The sequence below is a fragment of the Camarhynchus parvulus genome, chromosome 2, assembly GCF_901933205.1.
Source record: "Camarhynchus parvulus chromosome 2, STF_HiC, whole genome shotgun sequence".
NCBI classification, from domain to species: Eukaryota; Metazoa; Chordata; class Aves; order Passeriformes; family Thraupidae; genus Camarhynchus; species Camarhynchus parvulus.
The window spans coordinates 98563408-98580851 of NC_044572.1; the positions used below are offsets into that span (position 1 = coordinate 98563408).

At 38.6% G+C, this 17444-nt stretch overlaps 1 protein-coding gene across 2 annotated transcripts; it reads right to left on the reverse strand.

Moving 5' to 3' along the window:
* Nucleotides 1–1371: 1371 nt before the first annotated feature.
* Nucleotides 1372–17433, reverse strand: RNMT (RNA guanine-7 methyltransferase). 2 transcript variants are annotated; one of them, XM_030970937.1, is made up of 11 exons: nucleotides 17388–17433; nucleotides 15822–16085; nucleotides 13493–13625; nucleotides 11904–12026; nucleotides 10747–10862; nucleotides 9624–9805; nucleotides 8868–9032; nucleotides 7616–7733; nucleotides 5831–5932; nucleotides 4381–4414; nucleotides 1372–3171 (listed from the first exon to the last, which is right to left on the reverse strand). In XM_030970937.1, exons 2-11 carry the CDS (start codon nucleotides 16053–16055, stop codon nucleotides 3134–3136), a joined length of 1245 nt encoding a protein of 414 aa, XP_030826797.1. In that variant the 5' UTR covers nucleotides 16056–16085; nucleotides 17388–17433; the 3' UTR covers nucleotides 1372–3133. The 2 variants fall into 2 exon arrangements, with proteins under 2 accessions (XP_030826797.1, XP_030826798.1); XM_030970938.1 differs by lacking the exon at nucleotides 17388–17433 and adding an exon at nucleotides 17017–17035 and having other exon boundaries at nucleotides 2708–3171.
* Nucleotides 17434–17444: the final 11 nt, after the last annotated feature.

The following is a 17444-nucleotide window of genomic DNA, read 5'->3' on the forward strand; positions in this document are numbered from 1 at the left end:
ATATAGTTACTCTTTTTCATAAAAATAGGTATTAGAATGCTTTATTAACTAGACTATGACTCAAAAGGAAAACACTCATAGTCAAAGGACTGAGATGTTAATTATGTAAATTAAACTATTCAAGGGCTGTAACAGGAGAATGTGTAAGATTTGCAGCACACCTGAAGGATGGGATTGAGAGGAATCTGGACAAGCTTGAGAAGAAGGCACATGAGAAAGTCAGGAAGGTCAAGGCCCAGTGCAAAGTCCTGCCCCTGGGTCAGGATAACTCCCAGTATTAATACAGACTGGGAGATTAACAAATTGAGAGCAGCCCTGCCAAGAAGGACTTGGGGATTCTGCTGGATGAGGCTGGGCATGAGCCAGCAAGGTGTGCTAGGAGCCCAGAAAGCCAACAGGATCCTGGGCTGCATCCAAACCAGTGCAGCCAGCAGGAGGAGGGAGGGAATTCTGCCCCTCTGCTCTGGTGAGACCTCCCCTGCAGTGCTGCATCCAGCTCTGGGGTCCCCAGCACAGGAAGGACAAGGACCCATTGGAGCAAGTCGGAGAGGCCCCCAAGCTGACCACAGGGATGGAGCAAATGAGGAAAGGCTGAGAGAATTGGGGTTGTTCAGCCTGGAAAAGAGGCTTTGATGTGGCCTTAGAGCAGCCTTCCGGTACCCAGAAGGAGCCTACAAGAAAGATGGAGAGGGACTTTTTACAAGGGGAACAAAGAGAACAAGGGGAAATGTCTTCAGACGAAGTATTTTTGAATCAGGTATTAGGAAGATATTCTTTACTTTGAAGCACTGGAACAGGCTGCCCAAAGCATTTGTGGGTGCCTCATCCCTGGAAGTGTTCAAGGCTAGGTTGATGGAGGTCTGCACAACCTGTTCTACCGAAAGGTGTTCCTGGACATGGCAGGGAGGGTAGAACTAGATGATTTTTAAGGTGCCTTCCAATCAAAATCATTCTCAAAGTCTGTCATCTAAAGTCAATCACATACCTTCCACCAGGCAACACAATTGCTTAAGCAATTTGCTTGAAACTTAAGCATGAAACACAGCACATGCTTAAGTGTTTTGCAGCAATTTCTACCACTCTGGTGTGTAAGTCACAACAGCAAACTTCTACAATATAGCACTGATATAACGCATTTCCCCCAGAAATACAAATACAGTATCTCATTTCATTGTTTTTGCTATAAGGCTTCAGGATATCTAAACAAGGAACAATTACCTCATTTTTAATACAGGATTTTCATACATACATTTTCATGGCAAGCTGAGGTGTTTCCTGCAGCAAGGAATCTACTTAACCTAAGCACAAAACATTTTCTCAGATCTGCTACCCCCCCAATATGTTAAGAGCGACTTAAAAGAGGAAAGACACTTCACTGTACTCCCTCTGTTTTTATTATTCTTATTTCTTCTAAAAATAGCATAACAACATATTTTCAAATGAAATTTGATACAAGAAATCCAACAAAACTAGCTTTGACGCACACAAATTTCAAAGAAACATTTCAGCACTTCTAAAGTGTCATCATTTTTAGCTAGTTTCATGAGTACTAATTCTAGCAAACAAGAACATCTTATTGTCTTAATTTCAGCAGCAGAACTGACAGATTCTACTGCTTCAGTGAAGGTTGCAAGTGTTCTTCTAGAAAACAAAAAAAATAGGAGTCATGGAAGAAAGAGTACAACCTAATTACAGGGGGAAAGCAATACAAGTAAAAACTCTTATAATTTGAACATTTAAGTCTTAACAGAATAGTTCTTTTCTAGGTTTGCTATAACTTTTCAAAATACTCATGTACCATCATCAGTTCATCTCTATGTTGAATCTATTGGCCAGCAGCAGCCATCAGCTACTGTTAGCCCAAAACTGGAGAGAGAAAACATGAAGTATTCAGGCCTTTTAAGTAATGGGTGGCTACAAGCACATGGAAAGTTGATCTAACACCGTACAGAAACCCCTAAGCCAGATCTAAGAGACTAACAAGCAGTTATGACAGTAGTTAGGCACAGTTCTGCCTACTGGTATCATTTGATTTCATTCCCAAACAATGTATGTGTCTCCAGGTTGGGGATTGTTACCCACAGGTACCAGAGTGTATGTTACATACACAACCCTCCCTTTCAGAGAGAACTGCTGGTATCCTCAAATAATACACAGGCTCCCCTTTTGGTTCATGATCCATGACGTGACCATGTTTTTTATGCCTTAAGACTGCAATGAGGTCCCCATCACCACCAGCAGCTCATTCTACTGCCAAGCCCATTTGGAATTTTATGAATCAAGAAAGAAAGGCACCCTAAGATCTATCTAGTAAGTTTCAAGAAACACTAAAACTATTGAAAAGTCAGGAGAATCTTTAATAAAATAAAAAATGTTCAGTAATCTAACTTAAGCAGCTGTTACTGATTACAGCATAGCCATATTTGGAAAACGAAGTCGAAATTAGAAATTGAGTACTTTCAGAGCAGTTTTGTACAGACCAAACTTATTTAATCTTAAAAGCACCACGAAGTGACACTACATATCAGCAAGCAGGAAAAGTAAGAACATCATGGGATTTTACCATGTAAAATACACCATGAATACCACTAAGGTAGATTTACAACGCAGGCTTGAGCACAGCACGGAGGTTCTCAAACTGACTTGGTTTTTTTTGCTCTCCATGCTATGTAGACATACCCTCTATGCTGAACAGATCTCATTATGAATTAACTGAGCTCTGCAGAACAGTATTTAGGCCCTCATTCTGCATTATCGAAGTCAATGTTCTTCCATCAACTTCAGAAGGTGAAGGGTCAGGCTCGTAATCACAAACATACTTCTACAAACAAAACATTTGTTTCTAACAAAGTTATGTGAGTTCAAACACAGGTTTTGAGAGCATGCTGATTGCTTACAAATGCTTAAAAAGACTGGTTCAGAATCTTTCTTATATATACACACACAAGTCCATCTGTCACAGACAGGCAATGTAACTCTGAATCACGAGGTTGCTCTAGTTTTTGGTAGTGTCCTGCACACGTCTGATAATTAAAAAATAAAAAATAAAAAAATAGTTGCCACAATGGATTTCTGATCATTCCAACTTGCACATGGATATGATCCCTTCTTGCTGCATCCAGTATGTGAAGTTTCATGGCTGCTTCTCAAATGCAAATACCAAGTAGATACCTAAAAAAGAAAATGGAAGTATTTAAAGTTTCAGCTTTCTTGGCAACTCAATTAAGTTTTCAAAATGTAACCAGGTTGATATTATGCCCAAAAAACCTGTTAGCAGATTACTGAAATGACAAAAGATGAGTAACTAGCATTCCACTCCAGCACAGTTTTACGTTTCACATTTCAGAAATGCGAATCAAATTCATAAATTACTGTGCCATTCTACATATAACAAACATTCACTAGCACATAAAAAGTCATGTGAGTTAAGTTTAAAGACTCCTTCATACTTTCAGTTATGGACAATCAGGGTTGAGATTATTAACTTCATTTTTAATTGAAAAGTGAATGAACTCATGATGAACTCTCATCAATTTTGATGGACAAAGATGGAATTATAGCATTTTTTCAAGTTCAGACAGTATGATTCTCTTAATGATATTCGTACAATCCACTCCAGCATCCTTGAAAAACTTAGTTGGCATATATTCAGTGCCAGGTATGCCAAACGTTCCTGTGCTCCACACCAGACAGATATGTTAAACTAGTTACTTGAGACCACATTTATAGATTTCCACTTTTATTTTAAAGAGTGAGGTGCCATAGCTACTTCCAAATCTTTCAAGACAAGCTTATCAGACATTCCTCAGCAACAATGCAAAGTTCCATGCAAGGAACAAGCTGTGCTTATACTCTTATCAGAAGCTCAATACTCCACATGTTTCTGGAAAAACAGACTACTTAAGAAACACAGTAATCAGTGAACTTTTAAAGGTATAAATATTTTTTTAGGTATGAAGAGGTATAAAATTATACAAAAAGCCCCTCTCAAATATCTAATTGAGATAATACTTCTAGATTGCAGGAAATTTATGTCTACCTTATAATTAATAGATTCAAAAATTAGATAATAATTTAGTAAAGCAGAGTGAAGATTCTTCTCACCTGTGAAGTAAACAGCATGCTTTGGTTTTAAACTACTAAAACAATCAGTATTATGGCTGCAAAAATGCAAATCCTGGTTGGCTGCACTTATGCATTTCCCTCACAATTTCCTGAGATGCGAACGCTACATAAGCTATACACAGTTATTTTGAATTACACAAATAACAACATCTTATTATATTTAAAATCTGGATTTTCTTCCATGACTAACAGGTTATTTTACAAACTTTTCAAAGCAGTCATTCAGTCAATAGTGTTTTCAAAACCATTACTTACTTGTTGCTTCCCATTCAGATTTACTCAAGGTTCCCTAGAAGGTGACAAAAAAACCCAGTTATAACAAAAAATAAGGAAACAATAAAACACTGATTTAGCTCTATTTTTCACTGACCAGTGTCTAAGCACCCACAAAGACTGGCTATTTAGGGGCAAGAAAAGCCTTACTGCAGACCACAGATATTTACAACTCCACTCACTACAATGGTCGGGAACTGGAAGATCCAGATAATGGAACACACCTAAACTAAACAGGTACAGGAGAATGGGCCAACAGGCTGTTGGTCTGGATGCCCATGCAGTGCAGAGCATGCCTATGTCCATCACCACCCAGCAGTGTGACCTGACCTGCCTCCAGGCACTGTTCAGACCGAGATGCCCAGTATTTGTGCAGAAGCCAGGAAAAGGCCTTACACCATAGTGCTGCCACCTTCCTCAGGAACACTGCCTGCCTCCACCCAACAACACCACACAGCCCACAGAAACTCTATTTTCAAGAGACTCTCACCCTCACTCACACATTCTGGAAAAACAGCCTGCCTTCCAGCCTAGGAAATTCCCAGCTCATCTGATGAGATGAAAGCACGGCCAGTTCACAAGTAAAAAGCTGCTGCCATTTACCAAACCACTTAAGAAACCTAAGGCCACAACAAGAAGCTGATTTTCTGCTCTGCCCACTCCATCCCCATCCAAGGAGTCCTCACTGAGGCCATTAATTTAGTCCATATGCTACCCACTTACCAAACCTTCACCTTTTAAAATAGCATTTGGCACCAGATATTTTTGGTCTGACTTGGCTGTTCTCATGTTTTTAAGCCTATTTCTTAAAGCAAGCATTTTTCTTTTCAAAAATTTTTTAATTTCAAATGTGAAGAGCAGGTTTCTTTTCTCTCTTGATGCAGGATTTTTATATATGCAGTAAAAGGACTACATCTTCAGGAATTCAGAACATGAACAGTAGATGAATCAATGATTAAAAAAAAACCCCAAACAACAAAACCAAGTGGAAAAACTTTAAGCTGACCACCCTCATGCTGTATTGATGAAAATGGAAAGAATGATTTCAAATATATACAGTGCTATGAAGAAAGCTTTGAAGTCTCCCATCAGAGGATTGGAATTAATGCTTTAAATCAGTATTGCAAAGATCCAGACATAAAAGAAGATTCCTCAAATTAAGAATAGTTAGAAAGAAAAGCTGTCAAGTAAGATGGAAAAAATATCCTTTCCCTTCTGCATTATTACAAATGTCTTAACAGCTACCAAATAAGGTGAATTTGAGTATGGAATAGAGGTTAGATGCAGCCCTGCAGCTCTACAATTTTTCACATGCAAAGAGACACTCACACCAACTTCACTGCAGTTGAAATGAAGAAGGCAGCACAGTTTGAAAGATCAGGTCCTCAGTTTTAAGACACCATTATCTCTAGTGAAGTATGAAGGAACTTACCAATGGTAACTTTGCCTTGCCATCTTTGATAAACTCTTTTGCATGTTCATAATCATCAGGTTTATCAGAAACAAGCCTGGAATCACCATGTGTAGAATATGGCTGGAGAACATAGAATAAAACATTGAGTAGTGAGATACATTAATCACATCAAGTAAAGGGTTTGGCACAACACAGTCCACGGCAGAAGTCGGTAAGTCTTAAAAATATTTTAAATTTACATCTCTCCTTTTTAACACTCTGAGGAACAGGTCTGATGTTCCCTACTTACCAGAAAATCTGACATCCAAGAATTATAAATTAAGTTTTATCCTTATATCTCTAAAGCAGGGGAAACAGAATAACTATAAACACTCTCCTTCATGTACAGCTCGCTATAAGCATTACCCGGATATACCTTCTTTTAGAAGAGCAACTATACCAGCAACTCTTCAGCAGAAGATCTAAGAAATGAGCAACTACAATTTCAAGCAGAACAATTAAAATACTTCAATAACACACAAGCTGTAACAGAAGTATACTACAGGTTCTCCAAAACTAAGATGCACTTATTAAGGATCCCAGTTACTAGCGATCTGTGTAAATAAATCTCATCATAAAAATGCAGTCCTCAGTTGTAAGTGACCACTACCTTAAGACAACTCTCACTTTCCTAAGAAGGAAGATGGTAAGTCAAAGGCTGTGTCTCTGTGCTACTGCCAGTGAGAGCCTTTACACAGCACCATCACTTTTAGAGTCAACAAGTGCAGTCAATTGCAGTCTGACTCACCTAAGTCACCAATTAGTTGACCTGAGAATTTTCTGCAGAAGAATTCTATTGTTTGAGGGAGGAGGGAAGCACAAATAACTGCAAGTAAAACCAAAGCCTTAGAGGTGGCCTGGAAAAGCTTCTCTGAAGCTGCTAAAGTTATCCAGGGTAAGAGTTGGAGGATAAAAAAAACAAAGAAAAAAAATTGGGCAAAAACATATGCTCAGTTACAGTTAAGGACCATTTTCTTCTATGAACACAGACTGTCCTTTTATTCCTACAAAGATTCCTTTCTGTCTTTTCAGTCAATATTCCTTGCACAAAGATCCAGCTTTCAGTCTCTCTGCTGAGGAAGAAATGGATTACAGTCACCACTATGTGACACTTGGCATGACTCTTGGGCTTCTGTTTCCTACTTCATAAGAACAGAAATTTGCCTCAATATTGAAATATTATCTTCAAAACTTGAATCATCTATTGGGTAGGACCTGTGCTGGACCAAGAGAAGAGTGTGAGGAATAAGGAGAGGCAGAAACAAAGTGTTATGAACAGACCACAATCCCCCTTCCCATGCAGAGGAAGGGAGAGGAGGTAGAAAGGTCAGGAGTGAACAAATGAAGCTGAGCCTGGGAAAAAGTAGTGGGTGGGACAAAGGTGTTTTTAGGTTTTCATGTTTCTCACCTTTCTACTTTTTTTTTTTAATTAATTAAATTAACCTTCTCCAAGTTCAGTCTGTTTTGTCTGTGACAGTAATTGCTAAGCAATCTCCTTGAATTTATCTTGACCCACAAGTTTTTTTTTTCTATTTTCTCCCCCTATCCTGTTGGGAAGAGGGAACAAGAGTGCAGGTCAGGGGGTGTCTGGCAGCCAGTCAAGATCAACAACCAGAGTCACACTTCAGCCCCAGGAACTAAATACTTTCTATTGGTAGCCCTTACTTAAATGTAAAATGTTCACAAAGGGAACTTCAATTATTGTGCAAAAATTAACAAAATGTAAAATGCTACTAAAATCAAACAAGTCAACTCCAAATTTACCTCCAAGGCCTGCATTCTCCTTAACAGCATTTTATGCTCATCGTTCTTGATTTTTTCTTCATAGAATTCCCGAAACGTCATTTTGTAGACTAATTTCATACCATGCTTCTTTGCCATTCTGTCAAAATAACAAGCTTGATTAGGGAAGCCACAAAATTATTGTAGCTTTTTTTTCAAAAGAACAATTTTAAGCCACAGCGACATCTTATGGTATTCACTAGAATAACACTTCTTTACAACTTTTTTCTCTAAGTAAAGACATTTAGATGAAAAAAGCTGCAGTTCCACCACAAATTGCAGTTTTGTTTTTTTAATTAGGACATCAAAAATCTACACAGAAGTCATTTACAAACATTTTAATAGAAAAGGCCTCTTCTCCTGAAACATAGAAGTTCCATGTGGATTTCCAGAAAGACTACACATTTCCCTGCAGTATCTATCATGTCAGATATTATTAATAGATTTAGAAAACTTTTTTCTACTGTATTCAGTGGCTTACATCTCAGTTTTATGTAGACACCGTGGTCATGCAGCACTGAAGTTACAGCTGTCAGTGACAGATGCTGTTATTTTTAACAGACAACTACAAATGAAGGTCTTGAACAGGCTTGAAGGGAAAGCTTAGTACTGCTTAACCATATTGAGCTTGAATAGCAGGAAAAAACTCAGTATGGAAAGATTTGTCTGTACCTCACGATACAGCTGGGAAAACCAAATCTGAGGTCACACAGAGGTAACAGCAAAATATATGCTTACAGATGAAGATCATTTAGAGGAAGAAAAAAATCATTATAGCAAAAATCCTATGAACATCTAAGGAAAGGTGGAGAAGACAAGAAAGAGGCACCATGATGAAGAAGATGCACAAGAAAGCTTACTGAAAGACTAAAAAAGGACTAGAAAAAAAACCCTCGAAAAGTTAAAGAAGAAAAAGCTGGGAGTTCTAAAGTTTTGCTGACAGATCCAATACATCAGATCAGATGGTCCCTCGTGAGACACAATTTAACTCCTCACAGACTTTGACCAGAGCACCTTCAACAGAATTCAATGGACAGATTACAGTTGTGGATAGAAATGCAAGAAACCTCTGTATGTGAAGTAAAAACAACAACAAAAAAAAAAAAGCTGAAAAATATAATAAGAAAGCTAAAACATAATTTTCTCCAAGCATTATGCAATGACAAATAAATGAAACAAATGTTTATTATGTTCCATAGCTTTTATTGTATAATAAATTTAAAACTTAACTTACTCTTCCAGTAAGGGAAAGTAAACCAAAAACTCAGGGACATCAACCACTTCTTCCAAGTGAAAATCATACTTGCAGCCAAATAAGGGATAGTCTCCCTTCTTTTCAAATTTTACATTGTATACATCATTCCCAAATGAATTTGTTTCTGAAGCTTCGAGTCTCTTTCTATGGAATGAGATATAAACAAACATTTATTGACCAGTATTGAGCAGGCAGAGAAAACTACACATAAGAAGCCTGAAAATATTTCTCCCAGTAATACTCAGTGATCTCTCTAGTTTTCCACTTCCCTTATCTCATAAGGCAATGAAACAATTAAATGAAGCAGCATACTGGGTTTTAACAGGTTATCATTCCCATACACCAAGGACAAAATGGACCTAGAAGATGAACCTTTAGCCCGGACACACAGACAATCTACATGGACAAGACAGGCTTCTACAAACAATCACAAAACCTTGACAGTTTTCCCCAGGCTGTAGAAATTTTGACACTAATAAAGTCATGATAGAGGGATGAAGTGTATGAAGACCTGTACTCTCCAACAGAAAAACCACGTGGACATGAGAGAAGGGTAAGTATTGCTTTACCTGTTTGAGTCAAGTTAATGAGTGAGATTCTTTTTTATTAGAATCCAAAATTGTTGCAAAAAAATTGCTTTTGCTTGCACAAACGTATTGGAGCACTGTAAGAACATCTATCACTTAACAATGCTTCCCAGAGTTTTGGAAGACTTAACAGGATATGAGTACTTACACGAGTTCAAAACTATTTGGAGTTGTGCCAATGAAATAACCTCCAGGAGAGAGGTTCCCGCAAGCATTTTTAAGCATCATGTCAGCCTGCTCATACGTCTCAAATGAATAGTGGTAAACAAACTGACAACTGCAAATGTCAAAGCGCATATCTGGATCATTGTACTTGGAAGACAAGAGATCCTGCAACAGATAAAAAAAAAAACTACAGAAACAAGCATGATTCACTTAAATCTAACAAATACATTACACTCATGATAGAGACCAAAAGTCAAGGAAATTAACTTTTGTGTACAAGGACAGACAGAACAAAGCATGCAAGAGAAAATACATATGCATGTAAAACTGAGCTGTAATAGCAACATGAAAATATCCCTTTCTTTCCTGGCCAAGTCTCTCTTTCCTCTCCCCCAAGCTGAGAGATGACATGAACCTGCAACAGACTATTTCTCAGAAGAAGGAAAGGCAACCAAGAATTCAAGCAAACCCTTCGTGCAAGGCTAAGAACAGGTTCAGCTTTTCCACAGATATGCTGGAACCAGGCAGGTTCTGTCTCAGCCTCTATCAGCAGGGCACTCTCAGCCTGCACTGCTAGGAAGCAAAAGCAGTCCTGTTTACAAGACTGCCTCCTAAGCCTCAGCCATGCATTCACCACTGCCTCCAGACAGTCTAAGAAACCTGCTCTACTACATAAGTAGAGGTAGTTTTAAAGGTACCTATTATAGTAACCAAAAAGAATTTTTTCTTTCTAGTGGCAAATTGTTAAATCAGTCACATCAGAAGAAGTCCTTATATATTCCAGCATTCACCAAAATAGTTTCCAACATCCCATGCTGTCTCACATAACTCCAAAGCTAAATTCTGTTCCCTTTGTTGAGTAAAGGATAGTGAAAGCCCCAGATTTACTATCCAGAAAAGACATTCAGACCTCAGGAATGTTACACTGTACAACAGAAGCAAAATGCCCCAAAGTACATCTTAAGCAACCTTCCAGTAACCCCTATGGCTGATTCTCCTGGCAGTACAATAATCCAACCTTAAAAACATATATATACACAAATTGTTACGACACTACCATAGAGAACATTAAATCTCCAAAATATTACAAAGCACAGGAACTGTACCTTGGTACTATCTGCTTGTATGAATTCTGCATCAAAAATATGTTCATTATACCGACACCGGGATTTCATTTCTTCATAGCGGTGCTTGCACTGCTGCACAGAAATGTCAGCAATGTCTATATATGGAAAGATAATAAATATAACAAATGAAATTTTTAAAAGTGTGTACACTGCTCCAGACAAGAAAACTGAAATGACTGCTGGAACACAAAAGGTACAAAAAGGCAGGATAAAAAAAATGAACTTCAGTTCCATTAAAACAGCTCAGCTCCCTGGGATTCTTAATACTCTTAAAAATATAAAAGATGTTGAAATCCATTTCTGGTATGTCATATTATAGGAACTTTTTAAAATTCTAAGTCTGCTTCTTTCTCAGTCATTGAGGTTCTCACAATATGCAATGAATTCACCTAGGAACTTTGTAAGTAAATTGATTAAGTGTATTTGAATAGTGCCCACTGAATAATGCAAGAAAGAACTGTAAAATGTGAAGTACACAAAATAATTCCCACTGAAAGAGTTTTAGGGAATTTTAGTACCTAATTAAATTTGGAGTTAAGTAATTCTTTCTCTGATTATCCTTGGGATACTTTCTGAGAGAAGGAAAGATGGTATCATTCTCCCAACATCTAAGCCAATTATTCAAACCAGAAATCTTTTTAATCAGCTTTCAGCTCTTCCCCGTTTCTGAGTCTGAAAATCTTTAGCTGACTGTAACATCCCAGACCATTTTTTTCTCACAACACTGGGGGGATTATTTGTTTTTTTAAATGCAACTCTCCTGTATGTGTTTGAGAACAATTAAAAATACTACAAGAGACTAGATGTGGAAGAAAAGACATAAAATAAAAAAAGTCAGTCTTTTCCCCAGGGCCACATTTTGCCTAAGGCAACCTGTGGCAATGGTGCTTTTCTTTAGTGACACCAGTTTTTATTTAGGAGTTGAACTGAAAGCTAAATATTGATGACTCTTATATTTCTGCTGGCAATCGAGTAATATCTTCAGATTAAAAGACAAAACACAACTTTTTGCACAAAAGGTGTACATTACATTCTTTGATTGACTGGAAAAAAAGAAATAATAAAATACTGGAGGTGTACTTGGTTTCCCATAAAACCTGATGTACCTTCCCTAGAAAGTTATCAGGTCTCCTTACCAGTACAGACGAGTTTTTTAATTCTCCCTTTTTTCCATTTCAGTAAGTCTCCACCTTTCCCACATCCTAGATCCAAAACAGTTATATCACTCTTCTTCTGTCGTACCCGGTCTATAAATTCGCCTAGAAAAATAAAAACCAGGAGATATAAACATCTCTGCACATGTATTGCACCTAAAAGCCTAAAGAACCAAAAGGAGCTGAGAATTTTAAAACACCTCACACCTTACTTTGCCTATAAATCTTCTTAATATTACAAACTTAAATCTCTTTTCTTTCTAGAAGGATGAAAGGAGCCACAAACTTTTAAAACTGTAGAGAAGATGAATATTTTCTGTGCTGAATGTGCTCTGCATGTAACTTGACTGAGGCTCTGAACTGTTTCCCTGGCTAAGGCAAAACTGCACATGGCTAAACAACCACCCTGGACACAGGGAGGGAAACAGGGTTCCCTTTCATTAGCATTATAATGAATGCAGATGTTATTTGAAAGTATGGGAAAGCCTTTTGCAGAAATAAAAAGCCAATTAAAGGCATCAGCCACAACATCTCTTCCCAGTCACCTTACAGAAATGCATAATGTTTTTCACTCACTGTCCCAGGCTTTGCAATAACAGTAGCTACTCCTTTGCTGTCTTTCTACCCTACACACACCAGTCACATTTATTCTTCCCCCTCGAGGCTGCCTAGATTCTCTCTGCTCTGACTGATGTTGGCATATTATGTAAAACATATCAGCCTGCTAGCAACTTTTCTTCACAGTAGGAGACATGAAATATGTTTTGATACAACTGCTATAAAGCCACACTGCTGAAATTCTTTATGACAGAAAGGCTTCAACGCAGGCTTGAGGAACAGCTTTATAGAAATCTAAATATTGCTTCTAACTGCTCTGATACAACACAACAAAAAGCAGCATGCTAAGACAAATGGTGCCAACATCTTCTGGCGCAGATCCCTCTTCATGAACCTGTGGTGCTGTGCTGATGATTCTTTTCTTTGTTGGCAGATATTTGATGGCTTTGTTTCCTCAATTTAGAATTAATTTGTGGAACAGCAGACTTTGCCTTTAAATAAAAACCTGCTGATTCTTAAAGAACTACATCCTTTAGCTTTCCATCTTTTCAACCACTGACTACGGGTAATACAGAAAATATTTATGTGTTCAAGCTTCCTGCAGAACTGCTTAAGCAAGATCTGAACAGAGAATGCTTTGGGAAAATGCCTAAGAAATTACTTTAGATAAATTCAAACAAGAACAGCTCAATCTAAGAACACTTAAGTTCTTTATGATTTAAAGCTGTACTTTTCTCTTTTAAAATGCTATGGAGAAGAATAGTTTCCAGTATGAACTTTTATAGTCAGTCAACCTTTAAAACTTAAGCATATGCTTGGCAATCCAACAATACAAAACACTATCACAAAGATTCAAATTAAATATAAATATAGACATTTTACTGCAGCTGAAAAACTTCCTGTATTATGAGACAAAGCATCATACTCAACATCAGAAAACAGAAAAATTACATTTTGATACAAAAATTAGTTACATTTTCATCATGTCTAAGCAATCAGCTAAAGAAACTTACCAATGAGAACACTCTTTGTCCAATTATTAAAGTTTCGGAGGTAGAATATGCGAGACTGGCTACGTTTTTCCAAACCAACTTCTTGAAGTTCATTATAATGTGCAGCTACAGCTTGCCCATGGCCAATCACATGCTGCAGAAAGGAAATCACACCACAGAAGGAACAGACTGAAGCAGTGAATTCTTTTTATTACTTAGTCATTTAATCAAAAGACACACGTGTTCACTTCAAGGATTTAAGAAGGCAAACAAGCAATACTATGAAGAGCACCATCATAATAAAGATATTTCCCATATCTGTCCTGGTACTGATGTCAGTACTTCAATTATCACAGCAACACTCACAAACTTAACCCCCTTTTTAGTTAATTCAAGCAATTTCTGGATGATAGATATTGCCCAGCATCTTTCCTTCACAGAAATACTTAACATTCAGTTCTCTAATACTCTCAACCACGCTCAAAGAACACATTTTATTCTTCTTAAGTCTGGGACAGAAGAAGAGGATGTTCCATCTCAAGGAACTTTGAGCCTCTTCAAAGAGCCTGTTTAAGAAATTCAGTATTTTCATCTGACAGAAGTGTATAAACTGCCAATTTAACCAAAATGCCAAATGGCTGATGTCACATTAAGGTCCAAGTGGATGACTCCACTGCCAGAGATTTAAACAGACCATGATAAAGGAATGAGAGGAATCATTTGATAACATATTCCATATAATGCTTAAGAGTTAGTTGGAGAAATATCTCTGATTTAGCTTTAACTCAAAATACTCCAAGAGATTTCTGTCCAGCCTTAGCTTTAAATACTACAAGACACTTCTCTTCCCTGTTACACAGAGAAGCATCCTATCTACATACAGATATTATGCTCCCAACATTTCTTCACCTTGAAAATAATCTTCAACTATATACATGAAGTGAAAATAAATTATAAGTAAAATCCAAAGTAACAGAACAGACACAACCAGCACCAATTCTATGAGGTACAAAAGCATTCGAAATAACAGTACAAACCAGAATGAAGCCATTAGAACCATTCCTAACAGTTCACCGCAGAAGTCAATATTCCTGCATCTTACTATTCAAACAGCAGTTCCTCAAGGGAAAAGTTTTGGCTGATAGATGTGAATTCTTCAGTGTTTCATATACTTTTGGAAACACTCAGAATGAACACAGCCTTACTTGTCTGAAATCTTTATAACCTCATCATCTGTTTATTCCCACACTGGGCTGACCGATACTAACAAGTATTTTGATGACTTCTATTCTTTTCCAGGGTAAGCACAGATGGCTCCCTGAATGGCCACTGAAGGTGACAGAAGCTAGAACAGCTGACTCAGGCCAGTGTGGGGGACATACTAATACAAACCATTAGCACATCTCAGCTGCAAACAGCCATCAGCAACAACATCTAGATGGTGGCACCTATGTTCAGTCACCTCTCTCCACCCTTAGGCTACACAAACCCAAGGTAGTTCTTGTTCATCTAAGCCTTACGCCCCCTTATTAAAAGGATTAAAGGGTTAATAATGTTTCTACCACAACAAAGGACACACTTGATTTTGCCAGACTGCTAAGCCATATATTAACATACTAAGAAAATTCTGGGCAGATAAACAAAACACTAGGTGGTCAGACATTTTCGAATTATATTTAAATATTCCAAAAGGATGACCTAGGGGGGATATTAAAGCATCAGCTTCTACAAGCTCATACATAATAAAGGACAGCATGATGTAAAACATTACCCTTTTCACCCTCCCAGGTGGACATCTAAAAGGACATACGTTTCCTGCTGCTTTTGTAGTCTTAAAATGCAAAGAAGCACCTGTAAGTCTTTCACTGCTTCACTTTGCCAACAAATCATACTGAAATTGTATCACAGAGGATGCAGTCTGTTGAGTTTTGCAAACTATACAGTACCTTACCAAGGAAATAAAAGGACAAAATTACCTTATGGAAGTACTTCCCAAGCACAGGTAACTAGACTAACACACAGATAAACAACATGAGAGCTGAGTTCAAGATATGGAACTTGGACTAATGCCAGTAAACCCTACAGTACACTACCAGATTGCTACCACAAGGAGGATGGAACAGCCTTAGAATTAGACTAAGTATGTGCTGAGATTAGCATTCTAATTGCAAGCCCTCTTGCTCCTCTGTGAAGCCCAACATCACCTGTGCACCTGTTACTTCCCTAGGAAACATTTCCATACTTGTTTTGTGCTGGCTCACAGGCATCTAGCATAAATATTTTCAATCATTTCTTGAGCTAAGGCTTTGAAACAAGGATTTGAAAACATCTCAAAATAAATGACACTCACCGCTTTCTTAGAAGGTTCATCTTCAGGATCTAAATTCTTCCTCTTTGCTCTACCATCCTGATCACCACCATCAACTCCTTTGTCATTTTCAGTGGACTGCTCTGCACCTGAAGCAGAACTATTGCCTTCACATCCGACACCTGAAGCTGACTCTAAAGCAGGAGGTGTTTTCTCCACTTCTTCATTCAAATTCTTCTCTACTTGCTGTTCTTCTGTCTTGGTTACTTCAGCCATTTTGACTGGTCCACTGATCAGAATGGAAATCTAGAAGGAAAAGAAACAAACCACCAAGAATTTTCAGTGCTGAAAATTTCACTTACTTGTGGTTGCAATCGTGACTTTCAAACATAATATTGGTATTTCACCCTAGGCAACATATAGACTTCAAATTTGACCAGTTGTTTAATAAAGGCAGCTCAATAAAACATGTGGAACTTTAAAGTACTCATTAAATAAGTTAAAATTAAGATAAATTGTTACTTTTTATTTTAGAGTCACTCTTACATACCTTTATTGACTCAACTGCCAAATCTTAATGTTTTTTTTCTTTCCCTCCCCATAAAAGGTAACCTACAAATCACTTTATGATTAGAAACACAGAGAGATTCTCTCAAATTAGTAAATTTTTCATTTAAACTGATATGTTTTGAAATGGATGTCTTCAAATAAAAGATCAACATGGGTTTTTATAAGCAAATTTTCTTACCAGTTGTGGATTTTCCAGTTTGCCAAGAATATCCACTATGCTCTGAGCTTAACTAATACTCAGTGGAATATTCAGTTGCACCTGTATTTCCACATCTCCACCTCACAAATATCAACAGGGGCTGCAGGACTGCAAACAACTCCTACAAAGCTCATTTGGTCTCCAGCACATCCCAGCCTTCTTTACACCAGCACTGGGAAGCAGGGCACCCACTTTTTAACAAGGCATGGGAGAGGGCAATTTGGCGCCTCCTGTTCTGAAACAGTGGCCTAAACCACCAAAAAAAAAAAAAAATCACATTTAAATCCACCGTATCCAGGCCCACCTCCTAATGAGGGCCAGAACACATCCACTGAGTGGGCCACTACACAGAGGCGTCAGAGCCTCAAATGGCCTTAAAGTACGACTTACAAAAATAATTCTTCCACTACTGCACAGCACCACAGCGCTTGGTTTGCGAAGCAACAGCAGACCCTTCGTTATCCTCACCCGGCTATTCCAAGAAGTTTCGAAAGCCCAAACTGTGAAACGATCCGACTTTCACAACTAACGATGGCAACCGGAGGAAGCAGCAGCTCCTTCAGCCGGAGAGCTCAAAACGCCTGCAGTAATGCGGGAATGGCCCCGCCGGCCTCGGGACGCTCCCGCCCCCTCCTTTCTCCCTTCCCTCCTTCCCTTCCCCCATGACGGGGCTGGGAGGCCTCAGGGCCTCCGCTCCCGTTAACCAGGCGGCGGCGCCCATGGCTTCTCTGCGGCCCGCCCGGCCCCGCTATCCGGCGAGGCCGAGGGCCCCGGGCCCCGCCGCCGGTCCGCCCGCGGGCAGGGAGGGCGGCCCCGCACGGCCCCAGCCCGGCACTCACCCGGCTCAGCGCTCCGCCATCCCTGTTTGCGGAAGTGACGGTTCCCACGGCGGCGTC

Excerpts from the sequence above, each read along its gene's own strand:
- RNMT (XM_030970937.1), bottom strand. The coding sequence starts at position 16,055 with ATGGCTGAAGTAACCAAGACAGAAGAACAGCAAGTAGAGAAGAATTTG. Across the intron at positions 12,027-13,492 it reads GACAAAGAGTGTTCTCATTG|GCGAATTTATAGACCGGGTA; the intron begins GTAAGTTTCTTT and ends TTATTTTTCTAG. Across the intron at positions 3,172-4,380 it reads ATCTGAATGGGAAGCAACAA|GTATCTACTTGGTATTTGCA; the intron begins GTAAGTAATGGT and ends TTTCTTTTTTAG.